General features: G+C 40.1%; 1 protein-coding gene across 1 annotated transcript; it reads left to right on the top strand.

Annotated features, from left to right (window-relative positions):
* The first annotated feature begins 2,842 nt into the window (after window positions 1–2,842).
* LOC109214518 (probable pectinesterase/pectinesterase inhibitor 51) lies at window positions 2,843–15,656 on the top strand. The gene is made up of 2 exons (XM_019378442.1): window positions 2,843–3,877; window positions 14,878–15,656. The coding sequence occupies exons 1-2, from the start codon at window positions 2,953–2,955 to the stop codon at window positions 15,564–15,566; spliced, it is 1,614 nt and encodes a 537-aa protein (XP_019233987.1). The 5' UTR covers window positions 2,843–2,952; the 3' UTR covers window positions 15,567–15,656.
* Window positions 15,657–19,575: the final 3,919 nt, after the last annotated feature.

Below are 19,575 nucleotides of genomic sequence, written 5' to 3'. Positions count from 1 at the left end.
GGAGCTTCCCTTCTCCCGAGCGGCCTATCGAAACCATTTTTTCTATCAGGCCTCGGCTATTGGGCCCTCGATCGCTTCTCCTTTTGTTCCTTGTAGAGTTACAGCCGGACCTATTTCCCCTTTGATCTACACTATATGGTTGATACAGATCTCGGACAGGCCTTGATTCATGACAAACAACTCTCTTAGGCCTCTCATCGGTTCTGATGGGATAAACGGAACCGGAAGGGGCACCGAGTTGGTCGTCCTCGACTCTGATTTTTGACTGGTAGCTGTTGTGGACGTCAGCCCATGTTATCACCGGGTATTCTACCAAGTTTCGTTTCGGCTTCTGCGAAGCCAAGGAGATTCGGGGATTGAGTCCCTGAGTAAATTCCTGAACGGCCCAATCATCCGCAATCGGAGGCAGGTCCATCCATTCCATTTGAAACCTTGACACAAACTCCCTGAGCATCTCGTTGTCCCTTTGCTTGACCTTGAAAAGGTCCAATTTTCTGGTCTCGGCCTTGATGGCCCCGGCATGACCTTTACAAAAGCATCCGCAAGCATAGCGAACGAATCAATGGAATTTGGGGGGCAAGTTATGGTACCATATCATCGCTCCTTTTGACAGAGTTTTCCCAAACTTCTTTAATAACACTGACTAGATTTCTTCATCTTCCAAGTCGTTACATTTGATGGCGCATGTGTATGTGGTCACATGCTCATTTGGATCTGTGGTTCCATTATATTTTGGAATATCAGGCATACGAAACCTCTTCAGGATTTGTTTCGGTGTCGCGCTCGGAGGGAAAGGCTTTTGAAAAAATTTCTTGGAGGCTGGGCCTTTCAATATCGGAGGCGCTCCTAGGATTTGATCAACCCAGGAATTTTATGTCTCTATCTTCTTGTCATTCGTCTCGATTTTCGTTTCACCAGATTTCACTCGTTTCCTTGATGCCTCTAGCATTTCATTACTTCAGGGTTGACATCGGACTCAGCTTCGCCCGGCCTTTTGGTGATCTGCTCATTTCTTCGGGTGTTTTACCGAGGCGGTTCGGGCTCAACTCTGCTGGGGGTGCGGCTTTGATTTTGTAGTTGCGCTATCGCCGTCTGCTGAGCTTGTAGCATTTCGAAGATCAATCGTAGACTGACCCCGTCGCCTTCGGGTGCTCCTTGAGTCGTTGGTCGGGCTCCTCCGCGAACATTATTTTCGGGGTCAGTAGGAAGGTTGGCGTTGACGGAGACCCCATTAGGATCAGTAGGGGGCACCTCATTGCTAGGCGTCAGATTATTGTTTTCGCCATGATGCCCAGACCCATACTCAGCGTTCAAGTGAGCGAACTGAGTTTGACATTTTTAAGCTGACATGAAATTGAGACCTTAAAGAACAAATGTAAAATAGAGTGTGTTATGGAGATTTGTATCAAACCACCACTATTATGCTTAGCCCCACGGTGGACGCCAAACTGTTTAGCCTTAAAATGGATAATAACTAAATTTGTACGCGATTTTAAGGATATGTAATTGATTCAACACAAGTAATCAAGAATGTTAGATAAACGAATGAAAGACAAAATGAATAATCAAAGCAATTGTAATGCTATGGCGCAGCTTGAACTTGGGTTGGACAACAGTTTTGCCCTCGATCGGACCCTCTGTTCGGAGTCAATAGAGAATGAATAACAAATAGTAAAGTAACAGTTTTGCTATAGCTAGAGAGCGGTAAAAATAAAATTATATTGTCTTGGTATGCGTGTTACCATCCATTAAACAAAAACTATCCCTTCCCCTTTATATAGTAGGAGAGTTTCACCCCTAGTACAATCCAAGAAAGGTAAAAAATCTTCTTTTTCGTTAATCACTGATCCGCTGCCGATAAGAGCCGAGATCTGTGGTGTGATATCCGATGGAATGCGGATATCACGGTCCCCTGTTGGTCGTGTGTAGTCGTTGTCGTGCTTCCCGAGGTCTTGTTCCAGGATCGAAGAAGTAATGTCTTATCAAGCTCGGTGGCGACCACTCCGTTCGGACCTCAGTACGAGGCGTTCCGGCTTCGATTCCGACTCCATATAATCATGTCTTTGCTTCGTTTGACCCACCGAAAAATCTGGTTGTAGGTTACCCCGGTTTTACCCGTATACAGAACAACCTCCAAAAGAAGTAATTATGACTCATTTTTATATTTGAAAAAAATATCAAACACATTTTTTTAAAGATCAAACAAATCTTAGAAAAAAAAAATGCCAAGTACCACACATATGACAAGAATAAAACTCCAACTTAGTTTGGGTTTTAAAGTAAATCAGGTAAAAACTGCAAAAGAATAAAAAGATAGAAAATTGTCGGCATCGCCAATTCAAACAAGTTAAAATGAAGAATAAGATGAAAAACTATTTCCCTTTGTCAGAAGACAAATTATTACAACCGACACCTTGAGAGGCAGATGCCTAACATCGATAACACCCCAAAAACCTCTATTTCGTCCCCATTGAAACTTCCTCCTTTCCCCCATCTCACTCCACTCGTACGTTGTTCACACTTGTAAACTTTATATTATGAACAAAAGGATTTAGAATATAAAGTTTATATATTGTTATAGCAATATTAAGTTATTAAAATAATACAATAATTATTATGTTTAGAGTCAACTATTTATGAAGTTTTAACGAATTTTTTGATGTAAATATTAAGTCTATGTAAAAGCAATTAAACTCACATGAACTCTAGATCCACCCCTAATTATAAATATATAGTAAAAGACTTCAAAAATACAAGTGTATTAAATTCGACTTCACTTCTTTAATTTAAACGAATTGTGTGTATATTCCACACTTATTGACTTACCATATCTTATTAAAAGAAAAAAGATTGACTTACCATATATATATAAACCATGCAGAAAAGAAAACCTATTAAACCCCCATGTTATAGTAATGTCACATAAAAAATCGCCCTCTTCAATTCAACTCAATGGCTTCTCATTTCTCCCTACCATTCCTCTCCTTCTTCCTCTTCGTCTCTCTAGTCTCTTCCTCCATTTCTCAGTCTCCTTCGCCATCTCCAAATATTCCGATTGAAATCCAAGGAGCTTGCAAAGCCTCACGCGACCCACCAACATGCGAAGCCTCAATATTAACAGACCCGTCAAATCTAACACCCGTTCAAATCATCCTTTCCGCGTTGGCCGTCTCTTCTCAAAACCTCACGAACGCTCAATTAATGGTGAAAAACCTCCTCGACACCTCCGCCGGCAACGTGAACCTCACCGTCGCCGCGAAAAATTGTCTTCTCGGATTCAACTATTCGGCTTACAGGTACAATTTAACGGCTGCCGCGTTTCCACGTGGCGAAATCAAGGACGCTCGTGCATGGATGAGCGCTGCCTTAGGTTACCAAATTGGCTGTTCGTCTAATTTGCTCAAAGTAAATGAAACAATTCAAGTCGCTAAAACGTTAGAGGTAATGAATACGTCAATTAATTTCACTACAAATGCGTTGTGGATGACGGTGAGTTATGATATTCACGGGAATGATACCGGGTTATGGGGCCCACCCAAAACCGAGCGAGACGGTTTCTGGGAACCCGGGTCCGGTTCCGGGTTTGGTTTTAAAGGTGGTGTGCCGTCGGGTTTGAACCCGAATGTGACGGTTTGTAAAGAGGGTGGTTGTGACTATAAGATGGTGCAAGAGGCGGTGAATGCAACGCCGGATAATTTGGGACCCGGGAAGTTTGTAATATGGATTAAAGCCGGGTTGTATGATGAGATAGTTCGGGTCCCGTTGGGGAAGAGGAATGTGGTTTTTTTGGGTGATGGAATGGGTAAAACCGTCATTACGGGTTCGTTGAGTGTTGGTCTAATGCCTGGAATGACCACTTATGAATCTGCTACCGTTGGTAAGTCAATTACAGTTAATTCTATTGCATTTTATCTCATTTTATTTCCTTGTTTAAAATGACAATTTTGTTTAAAGATTTAAGTCGTGTATATTGAAAATGTAAAAAAATTATACTATTAGTAACGCAATTTAATTAGCTATAATAGATAATTACTCTATTTTCCAATTTAAAATATCAGATCTGTGATGAAAAGTTATTTGTAATTGAGGATCAACTTAATCTAGTAGAGTAAAATAATTATACGGAAAGAGAGCACAAAATAAGACTCTTCTTATAATTAAGGACGGCCGGACTTATTAGAAGCAGCCAATTCGAAATACAGTTACTATTATTTTGTCTCTTTGTTATTGTCGTCCTGTGTTGTTTACATTCAACGGTGATAAGCTTTGGCTAAAATATCTCTTCCTTTCATCAATCATTCTTTTACATAAAAGAAATTTAAAACACAAAAGACTTTCTTTACAGAAATGTGGTTGCTTTTCATTTTTCATAAATGAGAAAAACCATAATTAAGAAGATGCTATCTATTAAACAAATATTTATACTACAATGCAAGTTGACCTTTTATAGAAGATTGCTTTCCTATTCTAAAGATTACCAATTAATGTTTGTAAGTATTTACTTTATCTTTCAAGTGAGTTGATGGTGTAATTTTTTTTTTCTTTTATAATTTCACTGCATAGAATTTGTACTAAAAAAGTGTTATGAAACAATAAAAGAAGAAGAAGAATATTGCAGAGAAAAGTAGGAAGAGAGAATTCTTATTGATTTTGAGACGAATAACAATAGAATAGAACCCTCTATTTATAGGAAGAGGGTGACTTAGCCACCAAGCAATGAACCCTAGAATCTCTCTAAATATAGACATTCACCATAAATACAATTCTATTTATAACACTCCCCCTTGAATGTCTATTCAACAGATAATGTGCCTCGTTAAAACATTAACTAAAATAAAACCCAGCGGGAAAAAAATTCTAGAGAAGGAAAAAGAGTATACATATCTAACAATACGCCTTTTGGTTGCCTCGTTAAAAAACTTGCAAGGAAAACCCAGTGGGACAAAACCTTGTAAGGGAAAAGAGTACAACGCGTATTAACTTCCCCTGATGAGAGCATCAATTCACATCTTTGAGCTTTCACATTCCAATCATGTGCATCATCTTCAAAAGATTTTTGGTAGAGATTTGATGAACAAATCAGCCATATTAACTTGAACAAATTTGTTTCACCTTGAAATCATCATCCCTAATAGATGTATTGTCTTCATATGATCTTTTTGGAATCGTCAGTTCAATATCTTCACATAGAGGTGAAAACTCTTGCTATCATATTATCATGCCTATAGTTATAGCAAGATACATTTGTGCACAAATTGCACTGAGGAAGTGGTACTTCAAGATTAAGAACTGTATATGTTTCAAGCAATTTAATCCTTCATGGATTGTCATATAAATTAAGTCATATAAGCCATATAATAGACTTTAGATGCATATCAAGTTTTTATGTCATGCTAGACATATAAGATATCGAAAACTGATTGCACATACCATTGACTTTATACTTTCAAGTGTTTGAACTACATGTCTTTCATATGAAACCAATTCTATTTGAATTGTATCTCTTCTATTTGGCCAATATTTTTGTGTCTGTATTCGACCGACTTAAAATTCTCATATATACTTAGCGCTTTCATAGATGTCGTCGACGAATATTTTATATCGGTTCTAACCTCCTTTTTTTTCATAAAGACATGACATAGAGGTCTCTTCATTCATATTTCCAGGTACTTGAATCTCTCTTGAGATTTAATGAAGTGTTATGTCATGTGATCTTCTCGATCACTTGCCTCCTTTATTATGATTATTTTGATCATTTGCTCATCTTCTTTATTAAGAAGTTTATTTGAAACCGCTTTGTCTATACGCTTTAACCTTACCATAGACTTTGTCCTTCTAGGACTTATTCTGATAGGAGCATTTGCATTGAGAATATAGTTACTTTCTTTGGGTCAGCAAATGCGTCTGGCATGCTTTGCAATATATTGCAAACGAATTATCATTTTATGAACTTCAAGTTCATATTATCTTATTCGAGGATCTAGATGTACAAATGATAATCCATTCCACGTAACTTTTTCTCAACTGTTTATCATGTCTCCCCCTCATGTTATAAAAACTAACTTGTTACCTCAACTTTGAGAATCCACCTTTGTGCGTTATGGTGTTAATCAAAATATACATCGCACATCAATAATAATAAGATGGAATTATTTGGTTCCTGAACCTGAACCACTTGTGAGGGGAGAAAATAATATACTTTAGTATATAACCTATATCAAACTGGTATAGATAACTTTGTTCTCATAAGCAATTGTTTAGATATTAAGTGGAGGCACTCAATAAATCATCTTGCTAAACCAACTGTAATGTAAACCAACTTATCAAGATGAACTTCTTGAATAGAAATTATGCTCAAAATTAAATTATTGAGCAAGTTACCTCGCAAAACACCATGTTGCGGGTTATTAATAATCGCACATGTAACCATCTCATAGATGCATCTTATGGTATACATGGCAGGTGAATGAGCCCATATTTCGTAAAGAACTTTCTAGTTCTTTAATATTTACTCATGTGAATTCTGTTTTATTTTTGCACATCATGCTTAAATTGATATGGCTAAACTGATTATGCCAACTGGATAAATTATCAATATTGATAAAGTCCAGGTTTACACCATGACGTGTGCAATTATCAATAAACTCCAAGTTTATTATGATATGAGTTTTTATACAATAAACTTCTCTTTATTGTGGCATTCTTTTGTTTGTGTAGTATAAACTGGAGAATAAAACGGGTAGCTTTTCACATACATATTACCCGGCTACAAGTTGTAGTAATAGAAGATATTAAATTTTTCCTTTATTTATAGTCTCAGTATGACCAACCACTTTCGCGAATACTTTATAAACTCAATAAGTTTCTTTGAGACTTGCTACAACACAACGTCTTGTTGATAATCAATTTTTTCCAAAATAGTATAATTGGCTCTTCTAAAGCTCTCAGTTAATTTTGTACTACCACATATTCATCAACATCCATATGGTGAATATTTCATTTAAAGAGAAAGTTATACCATTATGGTTATGGTCAAAATTATATGCAAGATTTGTTTCTTGCATTACCGTTGCCTTTTAATAATCACAATGCCAAAATATTTTGGCGTAATATAAGTACGTGACCAATGACCATTTATGCCATAATAATGATATTATTTTCTTATATCATCTCAAACCTCCTTCTAGAGGTGAGTGCGTGGTATATTCACTACCACTAGCACGTTCATATTCTTCCAAGAATGAATATGTATTCATAAATCAGATGTTGTCACATTCACATCATGAATTGACCATAGTCATCTGTATGTGTTTTACGAAATCTTATGTCAAATCGATGACAAACATTAACTTCATAGAGTGAAGGTTTATTTTGAGAATCCTTATTATTCTCATTACCACGATGATGACGATTATAATTTCGTCTATTACCACGTCCACATCCATTGATACCTTTATGATAATAATTTTGTCTTCTTTCAGACTTATTACATATTGGTATCACATTCTCTTAAGAGAATGAGAATGGAGCAAATTCAATGGGATGTGTTTTCACTTCTTGTGCCCATAATCATACATGAATTTAATCATGGCAAGACATAGAAATTTTACCACTTCAGGTGGTTATAATTTCTTACAAACTCCATTAGAGTTATAATCAAACTTTGTTGTCTTTGCTTGTATATAAAATCAAATTATAGAATTTCAAGAATTTAAAAGAGAAAAATAAAGTAAAATACTTACCTTAAATCCAAAATTTAATCACGAAGAAAGTTTATGGAACAATTGACAATCATTATGCTCAATCCCAAAGCTTCTACTCAATTGGTTAGAGTCTCGTGCTGATAACGTGTTATGAAACAATAAAAGGAGAAGAAGAGTATTGCAGAGAAAAGTAGGGAGAGAATTCTTATTGATTTTGAGATGGATTACAATAGAATAGAACCCTCTATTTATAGGGAGATGGTGACTTAGCCATCAAGCAATGAACCCTAGAATCTCTCTAAATATAGACATTCACCATAAATACAATTCTATTTATAACAAAAAGAAAATAGTAGCACCTTCTATTTCGTTAGTTACAGTACCTCGACAACATTTTATTAGATATAGTTGTTTGACTAAAAAATGTTAGGCCCTTTTAGTTAAACCAATTTAATAAAAAGATGTGGGGCAAATTTTAGCCAAAGATAATTAATTCTAGATCTGAGATAAATGATAGAAATGAACAAGCACAACTAAACATAAATTTTGATTACAACAGCGATTGACTCTCACAAGGTAAGAAATAGATAATTGCTCCAATAACACCAAATGATAGTGAAGAATACATAAAGGAAAAGAATCACCATGCTCAAACAAGACCGCTCTCCGTCCGTTTGATAAAATAGAATTAAAGATGCATATCGAGATTCTAAGCTCTCATCTCCTTCCTCGGTCAGGAGCCTGAGGTTTTGGGAGCTTCTTTATCTTTCTAGGGATGTATTTGTTGTTGTGTGTGTATGTGCTTCTTCTCCCTTTGTGTCACACTTTCTCATGATATTTATACCAAACACTTTCCTTACCCAGCGATCCTTAACTGGAGTATCTAAGTTCTTGGAATATCCCATAGAATATTCCTCTAGAATATCTAAGTGTTGAACTGGCCGTTCGGACCGAATTGAGTGCTCGACCTCGACCGTAGCTAAATCACTTGCCGGCATATCGCTTCCTACACGTGACTTTCGCTTGGTTGCTTCTTGGTTGCTCTTCCTTAAGTAGAATTCCTTTGATCAGATTTTGACCCATACAGTTAGTCCCTCCGCCCATAGGGGTTGCTTTTGGGCGAGCTCGATGGGCGGACTTCGCCAGTTGCACCTTTTGAGAAACTTGAGCACATTGGCCGAAGAGTGACCCTTCATAGCGAGATGACGATGTGATGCTTCAGGAGCCGTACCTGGCCGTTCTATCAGTTTGAACTGACGTCAATCTGTCATGCGTCATTATGGCGCATGCTCCCTATATGTTATGTCGTTTCCCGTGCCTCCTCTGCTTTGGAATTAACGTGGCAGCGTTTGGTTTTCCCGCTTAGGATGTTTATATTCTTATAAATAGAGGAGAGAACTCTTCATTTGGAGTTGCTGTGTTTTCTACATATTATTCAAAAGACTCCAGGCTTCTCTTTCCTCCTTCCTCAGATTCTTACGTTTCCATCTTTCTTCTCCCGAAGTTCCTTTCCATTGTTACTCCCTTTATCCTAGTTCCTATTGCCTACAGAACCGAAGAAACATGGCTAGTGCACCTTCTACTTCCGATAGAGTCGTCGGTACCGTTGCATCGGAAACGGATGTGCCCTCCCATGAAGAAGGGACGGCCATTGTGGAAGATGAGAATTTTTCCACCGTGGATGAGATAATTCCACGCTCGGGGAAAGCCAGGATTGATTTCAAGCATTTACCTGATGCCGATCCTGAACCCGTCATTTCCGTAATGGACGCTGTGGCACTTGTTGCGCTTATGGCCAAGTGGAGGATTCCTGATCATGTTGAACTCGTTCCCGCGGATAATGACGTCGTCCAGGTACATCGCCCGGGGTATTGCGCGTTTTACACGTACCCGTTTGTCATCGGTTACACACTTCCCTTTCCTTACCTGGCGGAAGACTTTTGTCGTTATTATGGGTTATGCCCGGCTCAGCTCTCTCCATATATATACAAACTTTTCCTCATGCTCACCAAGTATGCGGAACTGGCTGGCCGGGGGATTTCTCTTAGCCACTTGCTTCACCTCTTCGTACCCAGTTTTTATAGGGGTACTATGATACATCTTCATCACCGCAGGACCAAGGGATTGGTGGTGAAGATGGACGACAAGACCAATCGCCGCTTATGGGAGAGCTTCTTCTTTGTGAGGACGGAGCATGTGGTGCCGAATCCTAACGGATTTCCTGAGGAGTGAAATTTTTCCCGTAAGTGTCTTTTTGTTGATATATATATATTTTTAGAAAGCGGCTTCTCGTTGTCCCCTTCCGGTGAACTGATTGTTCTTTTTTCTTCTATTTCATAGCTGAGAAGGCACCTCCCTCGCTAGTCGCTGATATTCGTGAGTGGGTGAGCCAGATTTTTCCCTATACGATGGGGATTCGGGAATAGTCGATGTTCGATGAGAGATTCGGGCGTAGACCTTCAGTTGGTTAGTCATCTCGTCTTGCTTTTAGTTGTTTTGCCCTTTGCTCAGTGTTTTCCTCTTTAGTTTAAGCTTCCTTCTTTGGTAGGTCGACGGGGCACGGGGAGGGCGAGGGCTCCCGTGCCTGCTTTCCGTTAGTCGAGTCTTTCGACCGGACCTGCACCGATTGCGGTTGCACATGAGAGCGCTCAGACCGCCGCTGCTTTACAAACTACGACCCCTCCCGTGCTCGGCCGTCGTGAGGATGCTCATCAAGCTGAGGCTCCGCTTCTCGTGGTTCATTTGGTGGACGAGTCGTCTCAGGACGACGGCGAAGAGGCTCCGTTAAAGAGGCAAAGAATAAGGGCAGATGGGGTACCCAGGACCGGGGGGCCTTCGAGGAGCGAACCCGTGTTGGCAGTGCTTGAGTCTACTGGTGATGCCAATTTAGGTGAGGAGACCGTATCCCCTCGGGCTTGGAGGTGGTGCCCCGTTTCCAGCGTGGAAGAATCTACCATGGCAGAGGGGCAGAACTCGAAGGCTGCTGCGATTATTCCGTGTGGTCCATCGACTTTACAATAGGCCCGTGCTCCCTCTTCGGCCAGCGAGAGGGAAAAGGGCGTAGTCGTACAGGGACGGATGATTCCTCCTGCGTGATCGAGAATTGCCCCCGAGTGTGACTTATTGGAGGACACGGTGAGCCTGGTGCCTCAATTTGCCCTTCTTTGTTCCGCTACTGAAAGCAGGTCCCTTCAGGAGATCAGTGATGCCGGCCTATCACGGGGCGTAGCCGGAATGGCTTTGAGGGCAAGTCTATTTCTTTCTTCGTTTTACGTCTCCTACTCTTGCTAATTTTCTCTTTCTGTTCTCTTTTCTTTCTTCAAACCTTTATTTTGGAGACGGAGAGTATCCGCCGCGAGGAGAGGCGGGCTGCCGTTTTTTAGAAAATGGTTTCAGAATACCACCGATTCCGCGACAAGTGTCGTGAGATGCATGCACGACTCAGGGCGGGCGGCGATCCTTAGTCCCTTTGGGAGGAGTCGGAACGGAAGGACGAGGACCTTATGCGGTCCATGAGCAGATGCAGCGAACTCGAGAGGCTGCTTAGGGCTAAGGAAGAAGAGCTCGAGATGGGCAAGGGTGTTGCAGTTGAGTGTGTCAACCTTCAGGCAAAGGTAGTGGCCCTGCAGGCGTAGCTTGAGAAGGGTGATACTAGGGTCGTCGGTTTAAGTGTTGAATTGGCGGAGAAGGTGATCCGAATTGGAAGGGAAGGCGACCGAGCTGTAGAGGGTTGAAGGAGCCCAAGTAGCGACCTTGGCGAAGGCTGCGACGCTGGAAGATACTATCCGCGTTCTCCGGTTTGAACGTGCCATTGAGTGGAGACGGCCGTTCTGAGGGAGGCGCGGCTTGACGAGCGGATTGGCGAGCTTGAGAGGGACGTCGCGAGCCTGGATGATCAAGTTATTGCTCTTGAGGCGGAGAAGGCGCAATTGTTGGCTTCGACTCCTCAGCGCCTGCCTCTATTGACGTTCCTCGCCCTTTGTACGAGATGTGGGTTAACGCTGAGGCTCAGCGGGATATATATAAGGGCTTGTTGGCAGCGGGGAATGTCTCTAAGGTTGCTTTCGAAGAGGCTCGATCTAAAGCGCGCAAGGCCCGGCTTGCCTGTGGTTATGATCCCGCGACGCCGGAGGCCGGTGGAGTTGAAGAGGCCGAGGACGGGCTTGCCTTTTATGAGGAACATTCTGATGGAGAAGGTGATGGTGTAGGTGAAGCTGCTGAACCAAGCGGAGGGAGAGATGACGACGTGGACGGGGATAATGCTGAATGAAGCTCTTGTATTTTTTTTTCTCTTGTACTTGGTTGGTTGGGGGCCCCTTTTTGGTCCTTTGTAAGACGCTAAGTAAAATAGTTGGTTTGCCCAATGATTGTATACCTTTGGCCCTTCCTTGTTTTTTCTTTTCGAATTCCTTGGATTTTCTCGTAATAAGTCCCTGACTTTTTTGGTAGTTAGCTCGATCGAGGTCAGATTTGACCTGCTAATTCGAGCGAGGTCGAATTGTGTCTTGTTAATTCGAGCGAGGTCAGATTTGACGTGCTAATTCGAGCGAGGTCGAATTTTATCTTGTTAATTCGAGCGAGGTCAGATTTGACATTCTAATTCGAGTGAGGTCAAATTTTGTTTTGTCAATTCGAGCGAGGTCGGATTTTGTCTGCTAATTCGAGCGAGGTCATAGAAAATAATTCAAGTGAGACTGAATGTATATTTCCTTTGCATTGGCGTGGTTGTGTACATTTGGCATCGTGTAGGAATGTCATACTGCTTTGTTTATTCATTGGAGAATATTACATGTTTATATTCGATCCATGCGTACATTCGAGGAGTCCTCTGTCTAATCCCTTCATCGCTTGGCCTAGAGAAGTAGTCGATAGGCGGGGTGAAGAATGTCTTGCTCAAGCTTCGGGACGACTTAATGTACGGACGAGATCAAATTTTAGCTAGTTGTACCATTGCATAGTTGTTTTGGCGAGCGCATAGGTGAGTTTTACACACTTATGTTTTTTCTGCATGCCGGAGAGATTCGTATGTTTTCTGGGCCGGTGATCCGGTCCCAGTCTACACAGGTCTTTCCCTTTATGGCGTTAAGCACCAACTTGTTGGAGAGATTCATATATTTTCAGGGCCGGTGACCCAGTCCCAGTCTATATAGGTTTTTCCCTTTATGGCGTTAAGCATCAACTCGTTTGGGGGGGGGGGGAATTTTACTCGACCGTTGCCTGCAGGATGGTATGGTACGGAGTGTTTTCTTGGTGCGTTGTTTTGATGGCATTTGTTCCTTGTTCGCGCATCTGGGAGAATGTTCCTGTTTCTATCCCCATCCAAAAGAAAAATAACAACTTAAACCCAAACTAAATCGCTTGTTACCTTGACCTAATCGGTTGGCACGAGGAGAGGGGCGCTGTAGAACGATTCATTTCGCCCTGTATTCGAATGCTCGCTTTAGATTTGATCTCAGCCTCGTGCTTAGCTTCGTTGTTAGTCGAGTCCGGGCATCTTATGGGCTGACAACTTACTTTGCTCGTTGGGATCTCGAGTTCGAGTCCCGGTCTGATCCAGTCCCAGGTGCACAAGAATAAGAGAAACATAAGTTATACTTCGTATATACGGGCAGGACAAACTTGTTATTTCAAAGAATTACACAATAGGCTATCGTCCCTTTCCCAGAAGGGGGGGGGGGCAGTGTGCATAAAGTATAGATTAGTATCTAATGTAAATACAGCCAGTAGGATTATGGACGTGCTCAGTGCGTAGTGTCCATAATCCTACTTTGACAACTCATACTCACGATGTACCAAACCCATTACTACAACAAGACGCGGCTTTCGTATAGACATCAAACATAATTTCGATTTCATGCAAAGATCTGACCTTGGTTGGCTCGGCTATTTCAAAAGCTTGCCTACAAATTTCTCAAGTTGGTGTTTGTAATGAGAGGGCGAGGCTACGACAACCGGGAAGTGGAACTCTGACTGACATTAGATCTAGAGGAAACTAAAATTTTGGCTAGAAAAATCCCCACAGACGGCGCCAAATTGTTTGACTAAAAAGTGTTAGGCCCTTTTAGTTAAACCAATTTAATAAAAAGATTTGGGGCAAATTTTAGCCAAAGATAATTAATTCTAGATCTGAGATAAATGATAGGAATGAACAAGCACAACTAAACATAAATTTTGATTACAACAGCGATTGACTCTCACAAGGTAAGAAATAGATAACTGCTCCAATAACACCAAATGATAGTGAAGTATACATAAAGGAAAAGAATCGCCATGCTCAAACAAGACCGCTCTCCCTCCGTTTGATAAAATAGAATTAAAGATGCATATCGACATTCTAAGCTCTCGTCTCCTTCCTCGGTCAGGAGCCTGAGGTTTTGGGAGCTTCTTTATCTTTCTAGGGATGTATATGTTGTTGTGTGTGTATGTGCTTCTTCCCCCCTTATGTCACACTTTCTCATGATATTTATACCAAACACTTTCCTTACCCAGCGGTCCTTAACTGGAGTACCTAAGTTCTTGGAATATCCCATAGAATATTCCTCTAGAATATCTAAGTGTTGAACTAGCCGTTCGGATCGAATTGAGTGCTCGACCTCGACCGTAGCTAAATCATTTGCCGGCATATCGCTTCCTACACGCGACTTTGGCTTGGTTGCTTCTTGGTTGCTCTTCCCTGAGTAGAATTCATTTGATTAGATTTTGACCCATACAACAGTACCTCTAGTCATTTATTTAGTGAAGGTACTAAACCTGGTCCAAACTAAATATTGGGGTATTATCACTTTTAGCCCGCATAAAAAACTATTTAAATTGGTAGCTGAAAAAGTGTATAAAATTTGTATAATTGTTGTATCAACATGTATATATATATACAAAAAGTATACATTTTCCCGGGTATTATTTTGAGAGAGACTATAGAGTGTCATTTTGAGTTCAGAACTAAAAGCACCACTCAGTTTTACACCAATGGCTCCTATTACTTGATAATCTTTTGGTGGTTGAGTTCTTTTTATAAGGTTGGAGTACGCTGTGCGTACACATTATTCTCCTTCTGATAGTGTAGGAGTTAGGTCAGTGTACACATTTTCCTCCCCGGGCCCCATTTGTGAGATTACACTGGGTATATCGTTGTTGTTGTTGGTTGAAATCTTCTGACGAGCATTTTCTAAAACAGGAGTAAGTGGAGATGGATTCATGGCCAGTGGCCTAACAATCCAAAACACAGCAGGTATTGGTGCTGGACAAGCAGTAGCCTTTCGATCAGATAGCGATCTTTCCATAATCCAAAACTGCGAGTTCCTCGGCAATCAAGACACTCTCTACACCCAATCCTTACGCCAATACTACAAATCCTGTCGCATTCAAGGTAACGTAGACTTCATTTTTGGTAACGCAGCTGCAATTTTCCAGGACTGCAACATTCTTGTCGCGCCCCGATTACTCAATCCAGAGAAGGGTGAGAAAAATGCAGTAACAGCACACGGTAGACTAGACCCCGGACAATCAACTGGATATGTGTTCCAAAATTGTTCAATTAATGGAACTGAAGAGTACATGACATTGTACCATAGTAATCCTAAAGTGCACAAAACTTTTCTTGGAAGGCCATGGAAAGAGTACTCGAGGACGGTATTTATAAATTGTAATTTGGAGGTTTTGATTAATTCTGAAGGATGGATGCCTTGGAATGGCGAGTTTGCTTTGGCAACACTTTACTATGGAGAGTTTAATAATAGTGGTGCTGGGGCTAATATAACAGGGCGAGTGACATGGAGTAGTCAAATTCCAGCTGAACATGTTAATTCTTACTCAGTTGAGAATTTCATTCAAGGTGATAAGTGGATACCTCCATCTTCTTGTTAACAAAGATATCAATTACTCTTCTCTAGAAATTGGACATGTATACTAGAGATTTATCAAACTTATTGAATACCGAAATTATTTTTAGTATGAGCTCAAAGTGAATTTGTGGTATGAACTTCCAAAAAAACAAAAAAAAACACTGTTCACTGATGTATAAATTCATCAAACGTATTGAATTATGAAAATTTAAAGGAGGAATATCCTCTCTTGGTTCGAATTACCTTGGAAGAAAGTTGGCAAACAAGACGCAAAACATATCATAAATGTCTTAAAAAAAAAGCAAGGGGGAAAGTAAAGATCAAATAACAAAAGACAAATAAACGGCTGCACAAAATTAGACGTAATGCGAGCTGTTTAGTCGTTTCCAATTTTATTGTTTTACATTGAATAGAAAAGAAAAGAAGTAGGATCTTTTGACATCAAGACAACTTATGAACGTGTATTTTTCACTTACAAGTTAATATGCAATATAAGTCTTATATAAAAGTGTATACCTATTGTAACTTCAGGTTATATACAAAAACTCAATCTTCTGGTCATGAGCAATTGAAAAGAAAACACTTCCTTTCAGTTTAAAGGATTCAATGCACTTGGGAGTAGTGTAATTAGTTATTAATAATGACATTGTTAGATACTTCCTCCTATCCATAATAAGTGATTATTAACAAAGTTTGTTCAGATGAAATATTCTAAGAACCAAGTCCTCAACGTAGCTGCTTAACCACTCTAAGAACTAGCTTCTTCGGGTTAAGGACCGGCTCCTCATAGATGATGTGCGTTTTTGCAAGACAGTAATTTTATCTTAAAGTTATCCAGGTCCGAGTTTGGTGGAAGAAGACTGCTACACATGATAAGAGTTGTTGCTCAAGAAGATACGCATGAATAAGTGAGACAAGAGTCCCAAGACTTGTGGAGCCCTTGGAACGGTAGGAGTCATATCAAGCGAGAAGTTACTATGCATAGGACTCGTAGAAGATCTTGGAGTCCAAGCAATTTAAATACTATCTTTCTGGACTGCTAAGATGATCCATTTGCACATCAACTGAAGAAACTACATTTTACACACTCTAGTCGAGTACCAGTGTTGTGTTCTTCTTGAGTCAGTCTAGTGAATGTGGTTTAGGAAATCGAGTTGTAATCAAGGTGTCACAAATAATTAGTGAGTTGGAGTGAGTGTTTGCTTTATAGGTTAGAGTAACTTGTAAATCAAATAGTTGTAGTAGGAGTACTGGAGAATCTTGAGTTACAATCTTGTACTCGATACATTTGGCTCATTCTTCTAGTGGAGTTGAAGTTGAAAATCCTACGCAGTATGTCGTGGCTTTTGCACCTTTGAGCCACGTGATTTTTCACGTAAGAATTACTATTTTTACTTTATTACTTATTTTACTTCACGTTTAAGGAGTAACGTAAAAAACCAAGTTCTTTAGTAATTCATAAGGGCACTCAAACTAACAATTGGTATCAGAGCAGGTTCTCTCACACACACGGCTAACACCTAGAGAGATCTTGAAAGCAAAATGAGTGCTCCACCCGAAGTTAATGAAGGACAATCAACTACCAGACCGCCCCTGTTCAATGAAAAATATTACAGTTGGTGGAAAGCAAGAATGAAAGATTTCATGATAGCTGAGGACTATAAACTATGGATCATATGAACAAAGGTCCGTTAACTCCTATTAAACAAAATGCGCGAGGTGAAACAGTTCCTAAGGACCCCTCTGAATTTGTGGCAGCAGATTTCAGAATGATAGAGAATAACGCAAAGGCTAAGAAAATCCTTATCTGTGGACTTGGTCCTGATGAGTACAACAGAATATATGCTTGCTCCAATGCAAAGGAGACCTGGAATGTACTCCAAACTGCTCATGAAAGAAAAAACCAAGTGAAGAGATCAAGGATAGAATTACATATGAGAAACTGTGAGCTCTTTTCTATGAAGGAGTCTGAGCCCATCCAAGAGATGATGACTAGGTTTATCATAATAACTAATGAAATGAGGTTACTTGAAAAGGTGTTTAAGGATCCTTCCAACTTCAAGAGAATCAAAAGTCACAGCTATTCAGGAATCCAATGAACTGGACAAGATCTCACTTGATGAGTTGGTCGGAAACTTAATGACTCGTGAAATGAGAAAGATAGAACTGCGTAAAGAAGAATCAAAGAGGGATAAGGTCTTGGTCCTTAAGGCGTCTGAGGAAGATGAATCTGACAGTGATGATCCTGACCTAGCAATGTTTGCTAAGTCAAGAAGTTCATGAAGAACTCCAAAAATGCATCTAAGAGAGAGACCAGCGGTAAGCCTATGCAGATCGACAAAAATAATTATGATGGGTACTACAAGTGTAGCAAGCTAGACAACATGATCAAGGACTGGCCAATGTTGGAAATTTGGAGGAAAGAACGAGCTGAAAAGGAGAAACAAGAAAAGATGAGAGGAAAGAGTCCCAACAAAAGAAAAATCCTAGGTAAAAGATTCACTGAAGCAATAAAACAGGCCTTTCTAGCAGCATATAAGGATAGTGGAAGTGATAAAGAGGAAGAGAACGAGGATGAGGCCATAAGTCTCTATGCTGTAATTAATGAACATCAGACAATGAAAATAGAACCTCTAGTACAGTTGGGAGTACACAGGCCAATGACTTTAACCTATTGGTAATTGTCAGTCATGGACCAATCATCCCTACCAAAATGGATGGTGAAGGTAACAAATATACCAAGAGAGAAGAGGAATATGATGATGAAGATCGTCAGCTAATCTAGAAAAATGCTAAAGCAAAGGACCTGCTCTATAGAAGTTTGTTCAGAAATGTTCTCTACAAGGTGTCCTCATGGATCTCTGCCCATGATATATAAAGGACCTCAGAAGCTGATTTTGGAGATAAAAACATTGAAGTGGCACTGATGCGATTGAAGAAACTCAAACAGAAGAAGAAGTGATAGGAATGATGGCCCATGAGTAATTCAGATACTGAAGATGAAACAAATCAGGTAAGTATCTCTAACTTGAAAGAAAACATTCATGTTATTTCTAAAAAACAACTGATGGCCATAATTGTGACCATGATGAGTAATGCCTTATGGCCTCATGCTGATTGAGCTATTTGACTAGCTCAACATTGCCTTGCCTAAACTTAAATTTGGAAATCACAATGATGTTTTGGATGATGTTACCCTCAAGCAGTGTGGCTATAAGGAGATCAAGGCTAGAGGACCAACAAGGTCTGCTATTCTACCTGGTAGCAGCAGGGCAACAGAGCTCACTAAGAGGTTGGAGTTGGCTGTTGAGGAGAATGCAAGCTTCGAGAAGACAATGATGAGTTGAGAAAATAAACTAGGCACCTTAGGGAAGAGCTCAGAAGGGATAGGGAAGCTCATGCCCAACAGATTGCCACCCTTGTGAAAACATGACCCCCTCTAGCTCTCACCCATGAACCTGGTCCTTCCCCCATTGTCCTTAGTTTCTTTTGTTATCCCGATGATGTTTTAGTTTTTGTTTCCTCTGTTCTAGTTTGAGTAGGTTGCAACATGTTTAGTTTATTTTGTTCTAATGGTTTAAGACAAGGCCCTGAGCTTATTTTGGCACTAGTAAATGACTTCTCTTATAATGTTTTAATGTTTCGCACGTGGTTAGATCTTCATCTTAGTCTGTTTGCTTTGATAATTCTTGAGCTTGTGTTGTAGATTGTACCGTCATGAATCTTGCATTAACTGTGCTTAATATGTCTAACAATTTTTTTGTTACTTTTTTATGATGCCAAAAGGGAGAAGATAGAGTTGGAGTTATTCTGTATGCTGGTGTAGATATGTTTGTATGTTGGTATGATGTGCATGTTGATGTGATGTGCCTGGTGTGATGTGCATGTTGATCATGATTTGGTGTGATTACCTGGTTCTAGTATGTACAAAGTTTGTCATCATCAAAAAGGGAGAATTTGTTGAATATTGAGGTTTTGATGATTAACAAAGTTTGTTCAGATGAAATGTTCTAAGAACCAGGTCCTCAACG

The sequence above is a fragment of the Nicotiana attenuata genome, unplaced genomic scaffold (assembly GCF_001879085.1).
Source record: "Nicotiana attenuata strain UT unplaced genomic scaffold, NIATTr2, whole genome shotgun sequence".
NCBI lineage: Eukaryota > Viridiplantae > Streptophyta > Magnoliopsida > Solanales > Solanaceae > Nicotiana > Nicotiana attenuata.
This window is presented reverse-complemented; position numbering and strand designations above follow the sequence as displayed.